Source organism: Exophiala oligosperma (assembly GCF_000835515.1).
Source record: "Exophiala oligosperma strain CBS 72588 unplaced genomic scaffold supercont1.2, whole genome shotgun sequence".
Taxonomy (NCBI): Eukaryota; Fungi; Ascomycota; class Eurotiomycetes; order Chaetothyriales; family Herpotrichiellaceae; genus Exophiala; species Exophiala oligosperma.
The window spans coordinates 3,108,342-3,127,619 of record NW_015622819.1 but is presented as its reverse complement, the minus strand read 5'-3'; the positions used below and the strand labels follow the sequence as shown (position 1 = coordinate 3,127,619).

At 50.5% G+C, this 19,278-nt stretch overlaps 5 protein-coding genes across 5 annotated transcripts; 2 read left to right on the top strand and 3 right to left on the bottom strand.

Annotated features, from left to right (window-relative positions):
- Positions 1-11: 11 nt before the first annotated feature.
- PV06_02523 (uncharacterized protein) lies at positions 12-3,489 on the bottom strand. The gene is made up of 3 exons (XM_016403221.1): positions 3,010-3,489; positions 1,475-2,948; positions 12-1,416 (listed from the first exon to the last, which is right to left on the bottom strand). The coding sequence occupies exons 1-3, from the start codon at positions 3,046-3,048 to the stop codon at positions 299-301; spliced, it is 2,631 nt and encodes an 876-aa protein (XP_016267118.1). The 5' UTR covers positions 3,049-3,489; the 3' UTR covers positions 12-298.
- A 479-nt stretch (positions 3,490-3,968) lies between these two features.
- On the bottom strand, positions 3,969-8,116 carry PV06_02522 (uncharacterized protein). Its single transcript, XM_016403220.1, has one exon. It carries the CDS (start codon positions 7,896-7,898, stop codon positions 4,191-4,193), a length of 3,708 nt encoding a protein of 1,235 aa, XP_016267117.1. The 5' UTR covers positions 7,899-8,116; the 3' UTR covers positions 3,969-4,190.
- A 262-nt stretch (positions 8,117-8,378) lies between these two features.
- On the top strand, positions 8,379-10,920 carry PV06_02521 (uncharacterized protein). The gene has a single exon (XM_016403219.1). The coding sequence runs from the start codon at positions 8,570-8,572 to the stop codon at positions 10,304-10,306; it is 1,737 nt and encodes a 578-aa protein (XP_016267116.1). The 5' UTR covers positions 8,379-8,569; the 3' UTR covers positions 10,307-10,920.
- A 139-nt stretch (positions 10,921-11,059) lies between these two features.
- On the top strand, positions 11,060-16,356 carry PV06_02520 (uncharacterized protein; the record flags this gene model as incomplete). The annotated part of the gene is made up of 3 exons (XM_016403218.1): positions 11,060-12,566; positions 12,613-14,820; positions 14,876-16,356. The coding sequence occupies 3 exons, from the start codon at positions 11,060-11,062 to the stop codon at positions 16,303-16,305; spliced, it is 5,145 nt and encodes a 1,714-aa protein (XP_016267115.1). The 3' UTR covers positions 16,306-16,356.
- A 65-nt stretch (positions 16,357-16,421) lies between these two features.
- PV06_02519 (uncharacterized protein) lies at positions 16,422-18,791 on the bottom strand (the record flags this gene model as incomplete). Its single annotated transcript, XM_016403217.1, has 2 exons — positions 16,422-18,349; positions 18,544-18,791. The coding sequence occupies 2 exons, from the start codon at positions 18,789-18,791 to the stop codon at positions 16,849-16,851; spliced, it is 1,749 nt and encodes a 582-aa protein (XP_016267114.1). The 3' UTR covers positions 16,422-16,848.
- Between the last annotated feature and the right edge of the window lie 487 nt (positions 18,792-19,278).

Here is a 19,278-nt window from a genome sequence, read left to right as displayed (position 1 = left end):
CAAATCTCAACTTCAAATCAAAACATGTTTAGAATTCTTCAATTAAGTAACTAAGTATCATTAAACCAGGGTATCCATGTAGCCGCTAATAGTTTTGTTGTTGCCCATTTCCATTTTCCCCTTAACGACCGAAACACATCCCCTGGTCTTTGTTGAATTAATTCTTGTTTGGTCCGTTCATAACTAAATAATTTCAAAACAAGCCCTTTGGTAACAATCGACTCCTTCGTTTCGATGCCCCGTGCCCGGTCAACTCCGCAAATCTACCTACTCGATAGGTGACTGCAACTTGACTGGATTAATATCGTACAGGTCTTCGCCACAATGGCGCCTGGCGAAGTTCATCCTCATTCCACACAAGCTTGTTCTTCTCATTGAGTTCTGCATGAGAATCTGTGCTGTCAATGCTGGCTTCTCGGTTTTCTTGCACAAGAACCTTGCTCACGCCAGCGGGATCCTTGGCTAGCCAGATGAGAGGAGCAGGAGATGTGATGGCTGGGTTGAGGTATGATTGCTCATATTCTTCCGACGTGTATGCTGGAATATTATGGTCGTGCTCGGCCGGTGTGATACTCTTGTTTGCCTCGTAGAACTTGAGCAGCATTGGTTCCAGACGTCGGCTCAAGAAGTTGAAAGGTTTGTTCTTGGGTTGGGGAGCGTCACCTTCAGTTTTGACGAACTCAGGAACGGACTTCTCTTGACTGGCCGATCCACTTTCCATTTGATCTTGCTTCATCTCGTGCTCATCCATGATCTGCTCGACAACGGTTGTGCTGAACTTATTCCCTTGCAACAATTCCAATGGCATGGTCTTCTCGAGAGGAGACAGAGCCCGGTCAAGCAGGAATTGGAAAATGATCACAACAACAAGGAACACGACCATGATGGCCAAAGGACCCGCGCTGACGGCACTCTTGCTGCAGCCAATGGCAAACAGACCGATGAGGCAGATGGAGGCGAGGTAAACACCGATCATCATGTGTTTCAATGCCTTGGAGTAACCTTCACCTTTCAGGTCGGTCTTATTGCCCATGACGAAGAGGAAGTTGTATCTGAACATGAGGTAGAGCAGACAGAAGCCGATGGTTGCGAAACCAAGTACCAGAGGCGCGATGCAAGCGTATGTGATTGCGATAACACCAAGAAGGGTGAATTTAGGGTAGGTTGAGCCCCAACCCAAACCCGGGATGCTGATGTAGCGATTGTACTTCTTTCGCGGGGTACTGTCCAAGAGGCCGCCGACGAGGGTATACATCAGAAGTGGGACGATGTTGAGAAGTTGCAGGGCTGCCTGAGCAAGGCCGAACAGAATGAAGTAGCTGATGTAGAAATTGGATGCCTTGGGCAGATTGGTGGCAAGCAGCGTAGGGGCAGAGCCTGGGTTTTGGATGATCTGAGTGGTCACCGAAGTGGCAGCTACACATTGTCAGCCTCCTGAACATTTTCTGTTGGGCTCGGAGAACCAATGACTTACCAGAAGTAAATGTGGTGATGAGGAAAACTTGCACGACTTGGAAGGCAAAGTACCAGCTCTGAGTTCGGAGCTCAATGGCTGACAGAGTGGGTTCTCCAGCAAGTTTTGCGAGCAGAGCACAGAAGATTGGGACAAGAGCCATCAACACGGCTAGCAAGATTGTGGGGAGCAGACCAGTGACGAGACCGAGGATGACCTTGGGAATGTCGTTGATGAAGCTAAGGAAATGTACCTTGTTGGTCAAGTAGTTGATGTTGGATAATGCACCCACAAAGGCAACGGGAATGGCCCAGAAGATGATCATGACCCAGATAACGGCCGTTGCGAGGAGCAATTTAGTCTTGCGAGAGGCATTGCTGACGCTGAGATTCTTCCATACAACTTCATCCGGCTGAACTCCAATGTAGCGTGGGTTGAATTTGTTCAATGAGCCAGTGCCAATGGTTTGATAGGCGTGGTGAGCAGCCGACTGGTTGGAGAATTCGATAAAGGCCGCAGGGACTTTGGTATGCTTCAAGTCGAGATGCTCGCTTTGCTGCTCGTGGACGAACCGGTCAAGCTCGGTGAGAGTGCCGCGAGACCAATTGATGGTATCAACCTTCTTCCACAATTGAGGCTTCAGACGGTGCTGTGGTCGCTTCTTAGGGTTAATCCAATGAAGAGCGTTCTGCTCGGTTGGCGTGTCTGTGGTCTGCTTCTTGAGGGTCTTATTGCGTAGCTTGTTTGCATTCTTGATCATCTTCATTTCGGCCCCTTCGAGCTTCAGCGCAGTCTTGTTCTGTTTCTTGACGTCGTCCTCGAGTTTCTTGCAGTCCGTCACGAGCCAGATTTTACGCACGTAAGGACCAAACATCTCTCTGAGAGCCTTTTCATCCTGGAATTCGAGAGGCAATCCAAGGACCATCAACGTACGTGAGGAGAGACGTTGAGCGTGAGCCGCCGAAAGGAAAAACGCTCGTCGAAGGCCGATAAAGTTGATCCTTTCGCGAGCGAGCAAAAGAACCACAAAGCCGAGAAAGATGCATCCGATAATTGAATGAGCGTAGTACCGGTTTGGGTTTTCGACATTGGACATGCTCAGAATGTCCAATTGTTGTTGACCACCGCCGCCAGTGGCATTGACAGGGAACAAGACAGGCCAGGTGATAATGCATCCGACAAAACTCATGACAATCAGGACCTTGAAGAAGCGGAGCCACAGGTAACCATCAAGCGAGTTGTGTCTGAGCACATGGCTGTCGGGAAGGGTCGAGTGGTTTTTGATCAGGCCGAAGAAGCTGGTGTCGGACTTGGGAGTCTGCCAGCCATCCTGGAAGAGTCTTTCATCCGACCGCGGACGGTAGACACGCGAATAACGAGTCCGAACAAAGAGGAAAGCAGAGAAGGCGACGACGGCGATGACCAGCGTTGGGATCAAAGTCGACAAAATACCGGAGAGTGAGTTCGAGCCACCTCCACGATTGCTGCCCTGCGACTACAAAACAAAGTGAGCGGATTATCATCATACTGCAAAAGACAAATCAAATGGTACCTACCTGGCGCGCGTACAGCATGTGATTGAGAGTTGACTCCATGGTCAGTGTTGACAAGTAATGACCTGAAGATTGTGTGTTCTACGATAGAAAGAGAAGCCTCGAAGAGAGGGTGAAGGAAGCGGGCATTGATGACAAGAGGAGGCCGTCAAACAAATTGGAATAAAATGGTGACAAGGCAAGAAGATACCTCGGATCTGGAAGAGAGGTGTTTATACACGTAAAGGACAGACGTTGGTACCCGTTGTATGATGTGCAAGGATGAAAAAGATCTTCCTGATCGATCGAGAGGTTGTTCCGCGGCAATGACGCAGGGGAAGAAGCGGCAGGCACTGTACAGTAGACAAAAGGCTAGACCAAGTTTTTTTGGGTGGCTTCACTGCCAGATTTGATGTTGGAAAAGGGTGGATGGTGGGTTATGGACACTCAAGATATGCGCAGGACGCACTGACTTGACCTTGTTGGGCGCAGACGGTACTGTAGACTCAAGACGGATAGCAGCAGCAGGGATATTACCTCGTACGAGGACTGGCAGCCAGGTGATGGTTGTTTTTTTTCTTCTTTTTTCAGCTGGCTATGGGGTGTCAGTGATGTCAAATTGCGGAACCCTCGTACAGCTGGACGCATCACATCAAAACACCAATTCTCTTTCTTGTCCCAGTGACGACAGGGTGCAATTATTGACTGGGCTGAAGTGACATCAGTAAGCTGGACAAGTCCAATCATTTCCTCCCCCCCAAGCCACCACCAGCCGGCAATCTGCAGTAGCTTCGCACTGACTCGTCGATCTCAGCAGCACTGGGTCCCAGGCGAACACCAGACGAGCAGCTAATCTGACCAGCTGCCTGCATCGGGATACAGCTTTGCTCGACCTGCGATGCCCCCCTTGATTCCAACTCCGCCTTTCGCTTCACATGCGCTCCTCTCGCACCACCGAATCCCAACCAGTGCTGTGATCTACATACGGAGCACCCAGTTTTCGTATCCAGGATGTGCGGCCCTACGAGATGACAGACTCTAGACTTCGAATATCCTTTTCGGTTGATCTTTTTGTCTAACTGGGTATCTATCTACCCAAGACTACCAAACTCCGCCAGAGTGTTATATCTGCTACGGCTGACGCGCATATTGTGGTCCAGGTCCTGTCTCCAGATTACCCGTACTCGTACGCGTACAATACTTCATCAACGATGTCCTTCTCTTCTCCAACTCAGTTGCGGCAGCTTTAGTGCCAAGCTACTTGTGACAACACTGACACTGCTCGCTGCCATCGCCACACTGGCCCAGACAGGTCCCAATCTCCAACCGCCATGATCATGGCTGGCTCCGATAGGGTAAAAAACCCCCGCTGCCACAGGAACCAGGCACAGATTGTATACTGCTGCCCACGCAAAATTGAGTTTGACACGGAGGAAGACTCGTTTCGCCAGCCTCACAAGAGAAAGGATGGTGTTGAGGTCAGAGTTGAGCAGGATGAAGGAAGCAGTCGTGATTGCCACATCTGACCCAGACGAGAGGGCGATAGATACATCTGCAGCTGAAAGCGCGGGAGTGTCATTGGTTCCATCGCCCACAAATGCCACAATCTTACGGGATGATGCCTTGCCAGAATTTCTAGAGCCAGACACGCCTTGCAGCTCCTGGATATACGCCGCTTTGTCCTGCGGAAGCACCCCAGCCCGGACATTGCTGACTGGTATTCCAAGCTGCGATGCAATCGCGAGGGCAGTGATTCGATTGTCTCCAGTACACATGTGCACGTCCACTCCGGAGTCTTGAAGCGATTTCAATATGCTCGGTGCTTCGTTCCGCACAGGATCGGCAATAGCGAAGATGGCTACAGCTTGGTATGACTCGGGAAGACCTGTTTCACCCGCTACCTGGTTCGAAATCTTCCTCATGGCGACAATGGCAGTTGAATGACCCAATGCTTGATGCTTTTGCAGGATGTTCTCGAGATAGTAGTCGCTTCTGACAGCCTGCGTCTTCTCTGTCACTGGGCCCGAAGATGATCTCAACGAGGAGTCGTTCATGCGGATTGTCCTGAGAAGTCGTTCATTGCCGAGTCCGACCTCGTATCGCAAACTTCCTGCATCAGTTTTGACAATGAACCGCCCGGTCATGCCTTGCCCAGGCACTTCTTTGACGTCCTCAGACTGTATCTCCAAAGCCGCCACTGTTTTTTCTGCGCAGTGTTGCGCGATGGCTTTGGCGATGGGATGTGTACTTGATTCTTCCAGAATGCGTGATGCTGCTAGAATCACCTGGACATCTCCATCCGGATCCAGGGTCTCGTTTTGACTGAGAAATTGAACATCTGTCACCTTCATTTGCCCTTCAGTGAGCGTCCCAGTCTTGTCAAAGACAATTGTGTCGAGTCTTGACGCTTCTTGGAATGCCTCCCCACCTCCCTGGACGAGAATGCCATGTTTGGCAGCAAGCCCACCACCAACAAAGAGTGCAGTTGGAGCTGCCAGTCCAATTCCGCAGGGGCAAGCTACTACGAAGACAGCAATCGCAAATTCGAGTGACCAGAATGGCCAACCTCCCTTCTGGACGTCCAACCATGCTTGTGGCAATCTCCCAGACTCACCCAAGCCTAACCAGATGACCCAAGTAACAATGGCTATGAGAGTGATTACGGGCACAAAGTACCCCGTGATGATGTCAGCAACACGTTCAATCGGTGCACGTTTGGCTTGGCCCTCACGGACGACATTGACTATCTTGTCAAGCATTGATGTGCCACCAACCTCGGTGATTTTGATTCGTACAGGGTCGCCGACATTCACAGAGCCTGTGTACACTTCTTCGCCAGACGACTTCCGGACAGGTTTTGACTCTCCAGTGAGCGAGCTTTCGTCGAACAAGAACGTGCCTTGCTGATCGACGAGGCCATCGGTGGGTGGTGATGCGCCATGTGGGATTTGGACAACATCACCTACCTCTAATTGATCCACCGGGATTGCGCAAGTACTGGTCTGCTCATCTCTATCGCCATCTTGTGCATTGCCCGCCACTAGTAAAGCATTCGAAGGTCGTAGTTTGGATAGCATGGCAACGGCATCACCAGTTTTGGCCTTGCTGTAAGCTTCCAGAAAGCGGCCAATCAGGATGAAAAATGTAAGGAATGTGACAGTATCAAAGTAAGTGTCGGCCGAGCGATGATTCTTCATGTCTCGAGGAGCAGTTGCGTCCATGATAAGGACGGCCAGAGATGAGAAATAGGCCACTGCAGCTCCGGCACTGATCAGCAAGTTCATGCTTCCAAACCGGTAGAACCTTCGTAGGATAGGCACTTTACTTGATCGTCTCCAAATGGATCGTATCTCTTTCAAGGCTCTGGTGTGGAATATATCTGTACCAAAAAACATGACCGGAGTGGTCATGAAGAATAATGCCCATTCCCTCCGCATTGCATTGCCAGCCAGGATGGGATCTTCCCACCACTGCCTCGTTTGATTAGACTTGGGTACAAGGCTCATGTAGACCACTCCAATTATGAAGGTTGGTATTGCGACCACAGCAGTGAACGCCAGTCGGAGAAGAATAGCTTTCTGTTCGCGTCGCTGAAGTCGGCGTGAGCGTTCCTCAAGCGTGGGAGGATGATACACGCTCGCCTTCAATGCCAAATCAGACTTATTGATGGCCGAGATGATGTTGCGGACAGTGATTTCGGGAGGAGCAGGTCGATAGGCGATGGTGAGAATGGGATTGCGAAGTGTTGGTAGTTCAGTGATAGTGTAGGCTGAGCCATCTTTGGCTGGCATGGCCGCTTGTAATGCAGCCACAATGTTGTCTGGACAAAGTTCACAGTACATGCCATCGACTTTGATCTGGACAGTTCTCTCAGATGGCGTGATGTTTCCAGGAGTGTCGGTAGGTTCTAATTGCACCACAACTGCATCATAGCCCATATCTTCGATCTTCATCAACACCGCCTCAACATTCTCCTTGTCAAGAAGAACAACGTCACCACGATGACCAAGTAAGTCGACGTTGACAGATCGTACAAATGGTAGTTCTTCGAGACCTCGAGTAATGGTACCAACACAGCTGCCACAAGACATGCCATCAATGCTCACGGTGGCTTTGTATTCTGTGTTTCCAACCCCGGAAATCGACGCTTTCCGTACCAGAGGCACTACATCTTCGATTGATGCCTCGTAGCCAACATCCTCAATGGCTTCGATGAGTTTTGCAGACAGAGACTTTTGTCCTGAGAAGACCACTCTGGCATTATTAGTCATTAAGCTGACGTCTGCAGACTGCACGAAGTCGAGATTGTTCAATTCCTTAATTATAGTACCGCTGCAAGAGGCGCAGGTCATACCCCCAATGACAACAGTTGCGACGTATTCGGCGTGATCCTGGCGATCGTTGGTACCATCAACATTTATCACAGCAGGTTGATCCTCCACCAGTGTATCATCGGATGTTGTGGTATCCTTTGACTTTGGCTTGGAATGACCTGTATCCATGCGCCTCTGTCGGGTAACTGCAGCCCACGGTCGTCTTTTGACGGGAGTTCTTTCTCTTTTGCTTTGACATGCTTTGCAATTTTCGATGTGTTTGCGTTGCGCCCGGGACATGAACCATCTTGACCGACCAAGTGAAGCCTCCACCAGAGGAGGTGACACATCGTAATCACAGGTCTGGACGCCGTCTGCTCCCACCGTGGTAACATGCTGAACCTCGAATGCTGCCTCGAGCAGCTCTTTGGTGATCCGGTCCTGTGTTTTGTCATGCGCATGTTTCACACGGATTGTTTGATCGATTAACGAAATTTGTACCGACAGGATGTTGGGTATCTCACGTAGGACATCTTGGACGTAGGTGACACAGGAAGGACAGTGGATATTGGAGACTAAGAATGTCGACACGGAGGCCATGGCCTGGATAACGATGCTCCTTCGATTGTAAGTATAGTTCAAAGTGCAGTAACAGGGGCTTTATTATTAAACTTGAGAAGGAAAGCACTGTAGATGTTGGATTGGGAGAGAAGATAGAAATGCAAGAAGAGAAACAAGGAAGGGACTCTTGATCAATCATGTCGATATTTCTAAACCAAAGGGGTGCGCATTTTGTGCGTAATGTGCTAGATAGAGAGGACATGCTAGGATCTATTAGCAAGGCGGAGAGAAGGATATCGATTTGTTGATTGACGCTGTGGGTGATGCGCGTTTTGTGCGTAGTGACAACACGAAAGAAAGATCAGAGGCTCTAGTCGCACTATGGCCTCACCAGACCTAAATTAGGCATGGCCGAATATTGCATTACATAAGCCAACCTAAATCACGTGCAGGGTCCAATCCCCCTCAATCCGGCAAGACGGGTCCTCTCAATTTTCGAACTCCCATGAAACGTCGACCGTTGTGCATGAAGGAGGCCCTCAGATACCAGTGATTATCGGCTTTTTACGCCTAGCTTCACCTCAGAACCTCCCTGAACAGTCTCAGAAATTGGCGGTCTGATATATAGAGGGCGCTTGACTGGCACCTCATCCCTTGCGCCCACCATCCTTGCTGCGACACACCTTGAGCTTCGAACATTAGAACCTGCCATGGCTACCCCTCCAGAACAGCCGACATTCAGATCGAGTGTCAAGATAGATGTTGCCAATGTATTGGGCAATAAGCCTGACCAGCCAGTATCTGGAATTTCCCAACCCACCACTCCCCCATCGGCATTGATATTCAGTGGCTCGAGCGACGAGGCTACTCCTGAAAACACCATAATCGTCACAGCGCCCAGCCAGACTTCATCCGGTGTTTCCCGTTCTGTCACCTATCAGCCTGGTGCTAGTTTGCCTCGCAAAGGATCTTTCCCCGACCTCTTGCCCCACGGTCATGAGGTCCCCCCTGCCATAGGTGGAGGGAATTTGGCTAGGGAAGTCACAGCTAATATCAATACCAATGCTCAAGCGGTTTACAAGCTCGATAAGGACGAATTGCAGACCGACAGCGACCCTGACTTCCGCTATTCGAGAGGCTCATTTGTGACGTTTCCATCCAGTACGCTACCTTCCTCAGGACATACCCATGGCTCCATAGCGAAAAACACGGATCACTCGATGATGTCCGTTGATGAGTCTAGCACTTCTAATGTCTCAGAAGACGTTTCCAATGACCCAGCTACTCGCAAGCGCAAGCAATACGTTCTATGCGATGGCTCTGTTGTGTCCGGCAAAGGTTTAGGGAGGGGCCGGCCGGGCGTCAAACGGGGCCCACGAAACACAAAAGACCAATCTGCGAATAATGGTTCACCTTTGACTGCAGCAGATACCTCCAATGATGCTTTGAAACACCCGAGCAAGAAGCGTAAGAGTGTTGATGGAAACACACTGAGCGCAAGGTCAACCACGGCGGAATCAGTTACAACCCAATCTCGAGAGTCTTCGGAAGAGTACAAACCGACTGGACACACAAGATCAGGACGTCAGACGCAGAAACCTGTGAACTTGACGAATGAAAATACCACTAGCGCGAGTCCGACCAAGCCGTCGCGAGCTGGTTCCAATAATGTTGCCACTCCATCGTCGTCCGCCAAAACCCACCCCAAGATCAAAAGGAGAATATATCGAGGCCGTGAACAGTTTGCCTTGTGTGAGCATTGCTCACGAGGGCATGGCCCACCAGGCAACGTTATTGTGTTTTGTGATGCATGCAATAAATGTTGGCATCAAAGATGCCATGATCCTCAAATATCTAAACAGACGGTCTCGGACGCTAAAGCTGAATGGTATTGCACTGAATGCGACCGAATTCTACATGGCAAAAAGGCGAAGAAAACTAACAACAAAGTGAAAGCTGTGCCCGCTCCTTCTGTTGTTCCAGCGACACCGGTATATGCAGGCACTCGACTTGGTGGACGATTCTTAAAAGCAGATCAGAAGCTGGCCTATCTGCACACATTGTCGAAAGAGAACTTGGTTTCACTTCTCATGCACGCATCAGATCTCGCCCCTGACTTGCCTATCTTCCAAACCCTTGTGACACCAGCTCAGCCAGCAATTGTTCCTCAGGCTCAATTTACATCTACATATGTCACGCCGGTGACCAACTTGCCAACCTCGCGTGAGGTGGATGGCGGCGATGCCGTTGACGAAGGTTATGATGGTTACTACGACGAGCATGCGGCCTTGTACCCCAAACCAGGCCACGGAATTCGATTGCCTCCCGAGAAAGAGGATTTGCATATGTTGTTGGAAGGTAAAGATAGCAGAACATTCAGCCACTGGGTCCGAGGCATGCCAGGGAATGAATACAGTGGAAGTGGAAATGCTACGAATCGCCACTGATGCGCAGAAGAAGTCATCCACTCCGTCGGCTTTTGTTTATCGATAGTTCCGAAGAACACGCGACGCACTCTGGTCGAGACTGGGTGCCCTCTTTCTTGTCAGACCCATTCATTGTCAACTTGACAGAATGTTCCCAACCCATCTGTCCGAAACACTTGTCGATTGGTCGTGTGCCTCCATGGACAGGCCCTTTATCCCAGTCTCGTCATCAGGCTCTCTATCATTTCATATCCAAGGATTCATTCGCAAATGTAAAGCTGTAAGTATACAAAGAAGGTCTTGACAAGGTCGATGGAGGAGGATGTCTTTAAGACTGAATCGATGTTCTCGTCGGTGGTGAGTCAAAGGGAGTGTGCAAAAGATGTTGAAATGAGAGGAGGATGGGTAGATTTGGTGTTTTTGGAACAGGCTCTCAGCATCCGAGTCCATTGTGGTTATAGAAAGCATGGTGGTCACGGGCCAAGCATAACGCTTTGCCGATGAACAACGAACGAAAGATGTCCTACAACGAGTAGCTCAAAGGGTGCAACAATGCAACTATTCATTCTCATCTAGTACACGGCCAAAGTGGCATCCTAAGTCTCTTCAGTGTGTGTTTGGCTACAATTCTACCAGTCGCAGTCACTTTTCGCCAAGGCGCATGCCCAAATGTGTCGCGACTCATTCACACAGAAGAAAGATCGATGAAGTTCATGGTACACATATTCTATCTTACCACACCATATGCATTTGGATCAATGAGCTTGGTTCAGCATGGCGACCATCAGCGCTCATCGTCCTTTCCATGCCTGGGGTCAAGAGCCATCCAATCATCATATCCATACCCTGCGCGCCGAGCCTCGCCCTCCTCTCAGATTCACAAACCAGCGCTACAATGGCTCCGCCGCGTCCAGCCTGCGTCACGATAATGACAAGGCAGACTACCGCGAGATACAAATACTCCCGACCCCTGACGAGATCCTTGCAGTTGACAGCGCTGTATACATGCCGAAGAAAGATCTTCGTCATGCACACCATCTGCCAAATGGGCCTAAGCGACATCTCGATTCCCTCTTCCGCCAGATGCGCTGTGACAGCATAGAGCACATCCGAGATATCTGCTACACTGCAGCTCAGCAAGTGTTCTTACAAGTCGACCCATATGGCAGGCCTCAGCCAATCTCCTATGAACGAATCCTTCATGAGACACTAGCAGGCCACAGATTCTTTCTGTATCACGATATTAAATTTGAAGAACTTCTTGCACATGAGAGCAAGGGAATACTTGTCCGTGCAAGCTACCATTGTCCATCATTCATGAGAGGCCGTAGGATGTATGGCTCCGGCCGCTTCCAAGAAGGCATGCTTGTTGCCCTGCTTCAGCTTGATCGCATTACCAATGAACTTTCGGTCTTCTTCCTTGAGGTCAGCCTTTCTCAATCTACATACTCCATGGATATGTCTGGCGGTGGTGGCGAAAGAGCAGCAGTGCAGATGTCGTTCTTACCTACTTCTACTCGCGAAGATGTTTTACAATTGAGCCGTCATGTCCTTGGACTCTGCTCCGACACCGACACGGCTCTTGTTGAATTTCCAAAGGTGCTTTTTGCTGGCTTCTACAACTGTCTAAAAAGACTACAAGAGATGGGGGAGACTGACTTCGCATTTCAAAATTACATTGCGCCTAAGGTCAGCCCACAAGATGCCATATCAATGGCCAGACGCAATGTCCCTGGTGGCGGAATTCCGACCGTGACTTGCCCACCTCCGGCTTATGCACAGAAAGAGGAGTTCCGATATGATCTCAGCTCTGTGCTGTCATCGACAAACCGGACCAAGTCCATGTCGGTTCAAGAACTGTTGCGACCGTCAACAATCGATATTTTGAGGCGTGAGACGTCTCTTGATGAAGGACAAGCTATGGCCTTCAGAGATGGTCTGATCAGCGAACTTGCGCTCACGCAGGGCCCACCGGGCTGTGGCAAGACATTTCTCGGTGTCCAGTTGACAAAGGCTTTGTTATCATCGCGGCCAACACAAAAGCCCATTCTGTTAGTGTGTCTGACAAATCATGCACTCGACAATTTCCTCCAGGATTTACGTGATGCACAAGTTACGGGGTTGCTTCGTGTCGGTGGAGGCAGCAAAGAGAAATGGACTGAGGCCATTAATCTCCAGACTATGAGAAAGAAATCTCGACCTCGCAAAGCTCCACCAGAGAGGAGCATCATCAGCTCACGGAGGAAGGAAACATTTGCAGAGGTAGATATCATGTGCAAAGGTAAGATCCCCCAAGCTGTATGAATGCTGTACTGACATTCATCAAGCCATCTCATCGAAACACCACACTGGAAAGGTGCCATGGCAATATGTTGAAGACATTTTGTTTGAAAAATACCCTCATTTCCACGGACAACTCTCCACTAATGCTCCATCTGTCTACGCAAAGGCGTTCGCCTTCGAGCATTGGTATGGAGGCGGAGATTTAGAGAGTATTCGGGACCTACACTTCGAGCTTGCCACGAGACTCAACGAAGTTCTACGAGAACGTGACCGTAGCTCCGCCAAAGATGTCGATGCCATTCTGCAAGACATTTCCTACTTTACCAAACAGCAGAGCGAAGAAGCTGGTGACAGAAGCCTTTGGAATTTACCATATCCCGAACGTCAGGCCCTTCTACGCCAATGGGAGGCTGAGGTCGACACTGAGAGGTTTGCTGCTAAGCTGACTGGTCTGCACTTTGAATATAAAGACCTGGTCTCTGCTGCCAACGACTTGAGCCATCAGAGAGATATCAAGATCATGGGCGATTCCAATGTCATTGGAATGACGACCACAGGATGCGCGGCGCGATGGAAACAGCTGGCCTCTGTTGGGATTGAAATAACTCTTTGCGAAGAAGCGGCAGAGGTTATGGAAGCACATACACTATGCTCACTGCTCCCGACAGTTCAACATGCGATAATGATTGGCGATCCATTACAACTGCGGCCTGAGACGGACCAGCAGATGCTTACGTTGGAAACACAAATTGGCATGGATTACCGACTAGATGAATCACTCCTGGAACGTCTGATGCTACCGAAAGACCCGTCCTCTTCGGCAGTCGCATCAACTCATCTAAACATTCAGCGTCGCATGCATCCGACCATTGCCAACATAGCACGCATCTTTTACCCCTATCTGAGAGATCACAAATCCACATTGGACAATCCTCCCACGGTTGGACTTGTGCACAGAATGTATTGGTGGGATCATCGCATTCCTGAGCTGGAAGCAGACGATCTGAAGTCTCATGTCAATCTCTACGAAGTTGAGATGGTGGTTGGACTTGTCACTTACCTCCTTCGCGGAGGTGCTTATGACCAGGGCGACATTGCCGTTCTGACTCCTTACGCCGGTCAGCTTTCTAAGCTTAACGAACAACTATCCACCACATGTAACATCTGGCTCAGCGAAAAAGATCGTCAGCTGCTCATCGACGAAGAAGTATTAGGCTTGGTCCCAGAAGGCAGATTAGCCAAAGACGAAGTTCCCATGGCTGACATGTTAAGAATCGCCACAGTCGACAACTTTCAAGGTGAAGAAGCGAAAATTGTCGTTCTAAGTACGGTTCGGAGCGGAGGCAGCGCGGGCTTTCTCAAGAGTATCAATCGTATCAATGTTGCGTGTAGCAGAGCACGAGAGGGCTTTTACATCATTGGAGACACGCAAACCTTGTCAAAAGTACCAATGTGGAGACAGGTCATTTCTGCTTTTGATGGAAACATTGGTGCTTCACTGTTGACTTGCTGCAGTACGCACCCAGAGCACTGCCACGCTGTACAACAGCCCTCCGACTTCCAGATGGTTCCCATCTGCGCTGCCGTCTGCGGTCAACGCTTGGAGTGTGGTCATGATTGCCAACAGATGTGCCACCCGCCGCGCCTCCACGATCGTATTGCCTGCCAAGAGGCATGTCAGGAAGTCTTCCCATGTGGCCATCCTTGTCAAAAACTATGTTATCAAGATTGTGGAAGTTGTGACTCATCTAGAGGGGACTTCATCCTGCCATGTGGACACCAGGGCACATCTCTTTGCTCTGGGCAGGTTTCAAAGTGCAAGGTCGTGGTCTCACAAAAGCTACTAGACTGTGGCCATTCTCTAACGGTCATATGTGGTGACGACTCCACGCAGAAAGACTTCTGCTCAGCTCAATGCCCATCGATCTTGTCTTGCGGTCATCCGTGCACCGCTCAATGCGGCACTTGTCAGCAGAATCAGAGCCACAAAATCTGCCCTTTCAGATGTGGACAACAGAAACTTTGTGGTCATGTTTGCAAACTGGACTGTCACCACGGATCACCTTGTCCGAATTCTTGTTCGGAGCCATGTGCAGATTCTTGCGAACATGGTCCATGTCCAGGTCGTTGTTCCGATACATGTGAGCCCTGTATCAAACTATCCAAGCCTAGATGTGAGCACGAGAACTCGGCAAACGTATTGTGTTGCCTACCCAGCACAACTCTCCCCTGCTGTGTACCATGTCCTAAAGGTGAGCCCTTCGCCCCGAACGGCTTCTGTGAATACTGCCACTAACTGATTTATAGTCTTGGAGTGCGGCCACCCTTGTCCTTCTCTGCATGGCGAAGTCTGTCTTCCAGCAAGCCTGTGCCCAACCTGTGTTGCTGGTTTTATTCCATACAACCCAATGCTCTACCTTCCCGACTGTGGTCATCTAGTCGACGTCTTTGAGCTGGATAGCATCAACCTCCACTCGGTCTATGAGCTTACACCCAATGGCACAATCTTATCGGTCAATTCCAATGTAATTTCTGCCGACCTTCGACTGCCAGTATGCCAGTGTGGCAAGCCTTGTGCCAAAACACACCGATATGAGAGCATTGCAAAACTTGTCAACTTCGAAGACACCCTTGATCGGCTTGTGTCGAAAATGGGTCGCATTCTACAAAAGTTTGCTACCAAGGTTGACGCCGTTGAAATAGGACTCGTCGACAATTTTGGCCAAAGTGTTGAGAATATTAGGCCAAATCCAATGGCCACGAGAGCAAATACTGACCTCATTCTTCGTCGGGATCGTGATGCTCTCGACCTCCAAAAAGAGATCGTCAAGGTGCGTAACGAGGTCATCGACCATATTCAGTCTCAGATATCCAAAGTCAGCGAATCATTTCCAAACGTTGCAAAGACATATGAACTGCCATTCCGATTCCGTTTCGACGTTTTGGAATATCGAATCATTGGAATTCGCATCGCAGACTCCTTGCAGATGGCCGGGTATCTCCTCGACCTCCGCGATCCGTCTTATGGCGTTCAGAGACAAGGAATGACCATGCTGGAGTATGCGTACAGAGAGTCAGTGGCGTGTGCCAACTGCTGTGAGGAAATGCTGAAGAATGACCGCATTACATTGAGCCCTTTGATCGACGTTGAGCTGCGCCTGCACCAAATCCAGTTTGGTCTCTTCGCCGTCGCCACAAGAGGCAAAATGAGAGTGCTGGGTACTTCAATCAAAGTTGGTGATGCGGCGGCCTTGATCGACGATGCTGCCACTGTCAAAGACAAGCTGAAGAAAGTCATGGACATCTGCGAGCATTACCCCAACACGCACAAGCTTTTGCTGGAGACTGCCACCGACTTCATGCAGGCACTTGAGCGTTCAGAGTTCATGGCAGACACACTCAACGTCCCCAAGATCAAGAATCGAGGCATGAGAGACATCGAGAAGCGGTGGGGCCACTATGAGGTTGGCTCGCCCGAGGTTTGCGACAAGGGACACGTCTATTCGGCAAGGACGTTCCCAGAGGGTTTCTGTCCTGAATGCGGAACCATGAGCATGACGGACAAGGAGATTTACCAAGAGACGTCCAAGCATCTCTTTGAGGATCGGTTCCTGGAGGCAATGCGAGCAAGAACCTCGCAGGCTACTACTAGTAGTAGTCTTGCTAAGGTCGCAGAGAAGGAGGTGTCCAACGAGGACAAGTTTTTGTTGGCGATGAGACAAATTGGCAAGAAGTGAGGTGAGGTGAGAGGTCGAGGTCAAGACCAAGATTGAGATAGTCAAAAGTGCTTTTCATAGGTTGTAGTTCAATCAATTTGCAATCTCTTCTCCAATGTGTCTTACACGGTAGGCTCGTGCTATGTACTGTACGTGTCTTTCTGTTCACCGACCTCCTGTACCTTACTCATCGTTATCTATATCCTTTCACCATAAGCTTCCCGTCATAGTCTAAACAATATCTTCAACCCGTTTCCTCAGGAGGCTGTCGTGTGGGAAAGAAACATGTTGATAGGATTGAGATCTTGGAATCCGTCGATTTCAATACTCGATGGCCATGGCAATGTATTTCGGGACGTGTCTTTAGGCCTATAGGTATCAGACTTGGAGTGGCCATCATCTGTGTCGAGAAGTAGATTTTGGATTTGTTTTTTCCAGACACCTCATAGCTACCCCAAGTACTCGATCTTTGGTGGAAATGGTGTTCCTCGACGGGCAAAGCTTACAACCAGGAATACATTTGATCGGCGAGGAGGGGGAGACGCCTCCTTCTCAAAAGGCCTACTACTTCTGCTCCACGACGTCCTTCTCCACGACACTGCCAGGCTTCGCAGGTCCACTCGGCCTCCTCACGGCGAGACTCGAGCTCCCCCTTCTCGCAGCAGCAGCCGAGCTGGCCATGCTGGTCCTCCTGCCGGTCTCCGGGTCGATGACGAAGCTGTTGCCCCTCTTCGCGGCCTGGACCAATTCGGGGTTTTCTTCTTTCAAGATTGCAAAGTTCTTCTCGGCCTCCCAGGTCCATATGCTGTCGCAGGCAAACACGAGATCCATCTCCTCGAGCGTACGTTGGTTCGTCTCCGGGTACAGGGCCCACACGACGATGATGCTGAGGACGTTGACTCCACCAAAGATGTAGAGCGTCTTTTCGTTGAGGCGGGCAAAGATCGTGGGGAGCAAGAGGACGCACCAGCCGTTACCAATCGACCAACCGACCACACCAAAGGCGTTGCCTCGCGCGCGAACGTGCAAGGGGAATATTTCGGCAGGGTAAAGCCAAGGGACCGTCAGCCACGTGGCCCCAAAGATGGCCGTGTACAGGAACACAAAGAAGGTCGCCCCGGCACCCAAGGACGTCTTGTGGCTCTCGGAAGAGGCGTTGATCGTGGCTCGGGCGAGACCTCCGGCGGCGAAACAGCATATCCCCTGGCCGACGGCGCCCCAGTACAAGGTCCACCGACGACCGATGCGGTCCAGCGTAAAGACACAGATCAACGTCGCAAACATGTAGGTGATGTCGTTGAGACCACTGACCCACAGCCGGTCTTTCGCCTTGATGCCCGCTATGGTGAAGATTTCGGGTCCGTAGATCGTGATGCCCGCGATGCCGATCCATTCCTGCAAGATCTGCAACCAAATGACCAATTGGACGCGGCGGGCCGTGTGTAGTTTCCCCGATCCGATGCCGAAGAGCATGCTGAAGTAGCTGTTTTGCTTGGACGTTTCCACCTCCAAGGCACTGACGTTGCGGATGTCTTGAAACTCGGCCTCGGCCTGCTCGCGGTCTTCACCCTCGTCGCCGCGGAGGCGGCTGAGGATGTACCGTGCCTCCTTCTCGCGTCCCACTTTGACCAACCACCGGGGTGACTCGGGCATGAACCAGATGACGCACAAAAGACCGATCAATGGGACGATCTGGAACGCGATGGGGAAGCGCCAGATGAAGGGTGAAGTTCCGTCTCCGTATTTGGAGGTGCCGAATTCGATCCAGTAAGCCACGACAACACCGAGGATGTTGAGGGTGAATTCGATCGACACAAACTGTCCTCGAGACGTGTACGCTGCCGTTTCCGTGGCCCAGACGGGAGTGATGGCGTTGAGAATCCCCGTGCCGATTCCGTTGAGGACACGGGCGCAGAACATCCAGTTGGCGCTCTGGGCGGAACATTGGAGAGTCGCGCCGACAATGGCCCAGGCGCATGCTATGCCGATGGTGGTGATGCGACCCAACTTGTCTCCTATCCAACCGCCGATGAGAGCACCGAACAAGGTTCCAGGAAGGTAATATCTAAGCAGAAAAGCCAAAGGGTCAACAGGTCGTCTTTGAAGGTCCGCAAACAGAGAGTGCTATCATGTAGGGAGAAGACAGGGTACATATGGAACGAGCCAGACTCAAGGACCCAGTAGTCCAGTAGACATCGTCCAATCTCTGTCTCGACTCTCCACGGTAGAGATCTATGTAGATAGGTCATTTCAACTTACACAGCAACAATGCCACCTTGCAAAAGACTCTTGTCAACCTTGACGAGACCTTCTTCTGCATCCCAGTGCCCGAAACCCATGAGCTCTGCATAATCACGAGTCGTGTTGACGCCACCCATCACACCTTGGTCGTAACCAAAGAAGAAGATGGACAAGCCGGCGACAGCGTTGATGGCGACGAGAAGGGAGCGCTTCTGTAGTTTGTGGGCGACATTGTATTTTTCGAATCTGCCGTGGAATGTCTCCATGGCGGCGGTGGTGATGGTCGTGGTGGGAGTCAACCCAGGGAGATCAGTCAGTAGGTGTCGTCTTGTTCGAGAAAGAAGACATCGTCATCATGCTGATCCCACTGGCTTTATACTCCGTAGGCTATGGGAAGTCGTAGCCGTAATTCTTCATCTCGGGTTGCCATATTGGTCGAAGATCGGCTTCCCCAGCATTTAGGTCGGCTATTGATGCGTGTGTCATACTCCGTACCAGTGTGGAAATGAATTTGCATACCGCATCTAGACTTTTGCCGGTGGGCAGGGTAGTACTTCCTGTATTGTTTTCGTTTGCCGGTGGAACTTATGGGTTGCTGTATGGACGGACTTGACTCGGACACATTTCCGGTCCGGCGTCGGAACAAAAGCATCGGCCTTCACAGCCCGATATCTTCAACATCAACACGCATTTTTGGTGCGACAGCCCTAGGGCTTGACTAGCCCACTATGTGTTTCTATTCCTTCGCTATAA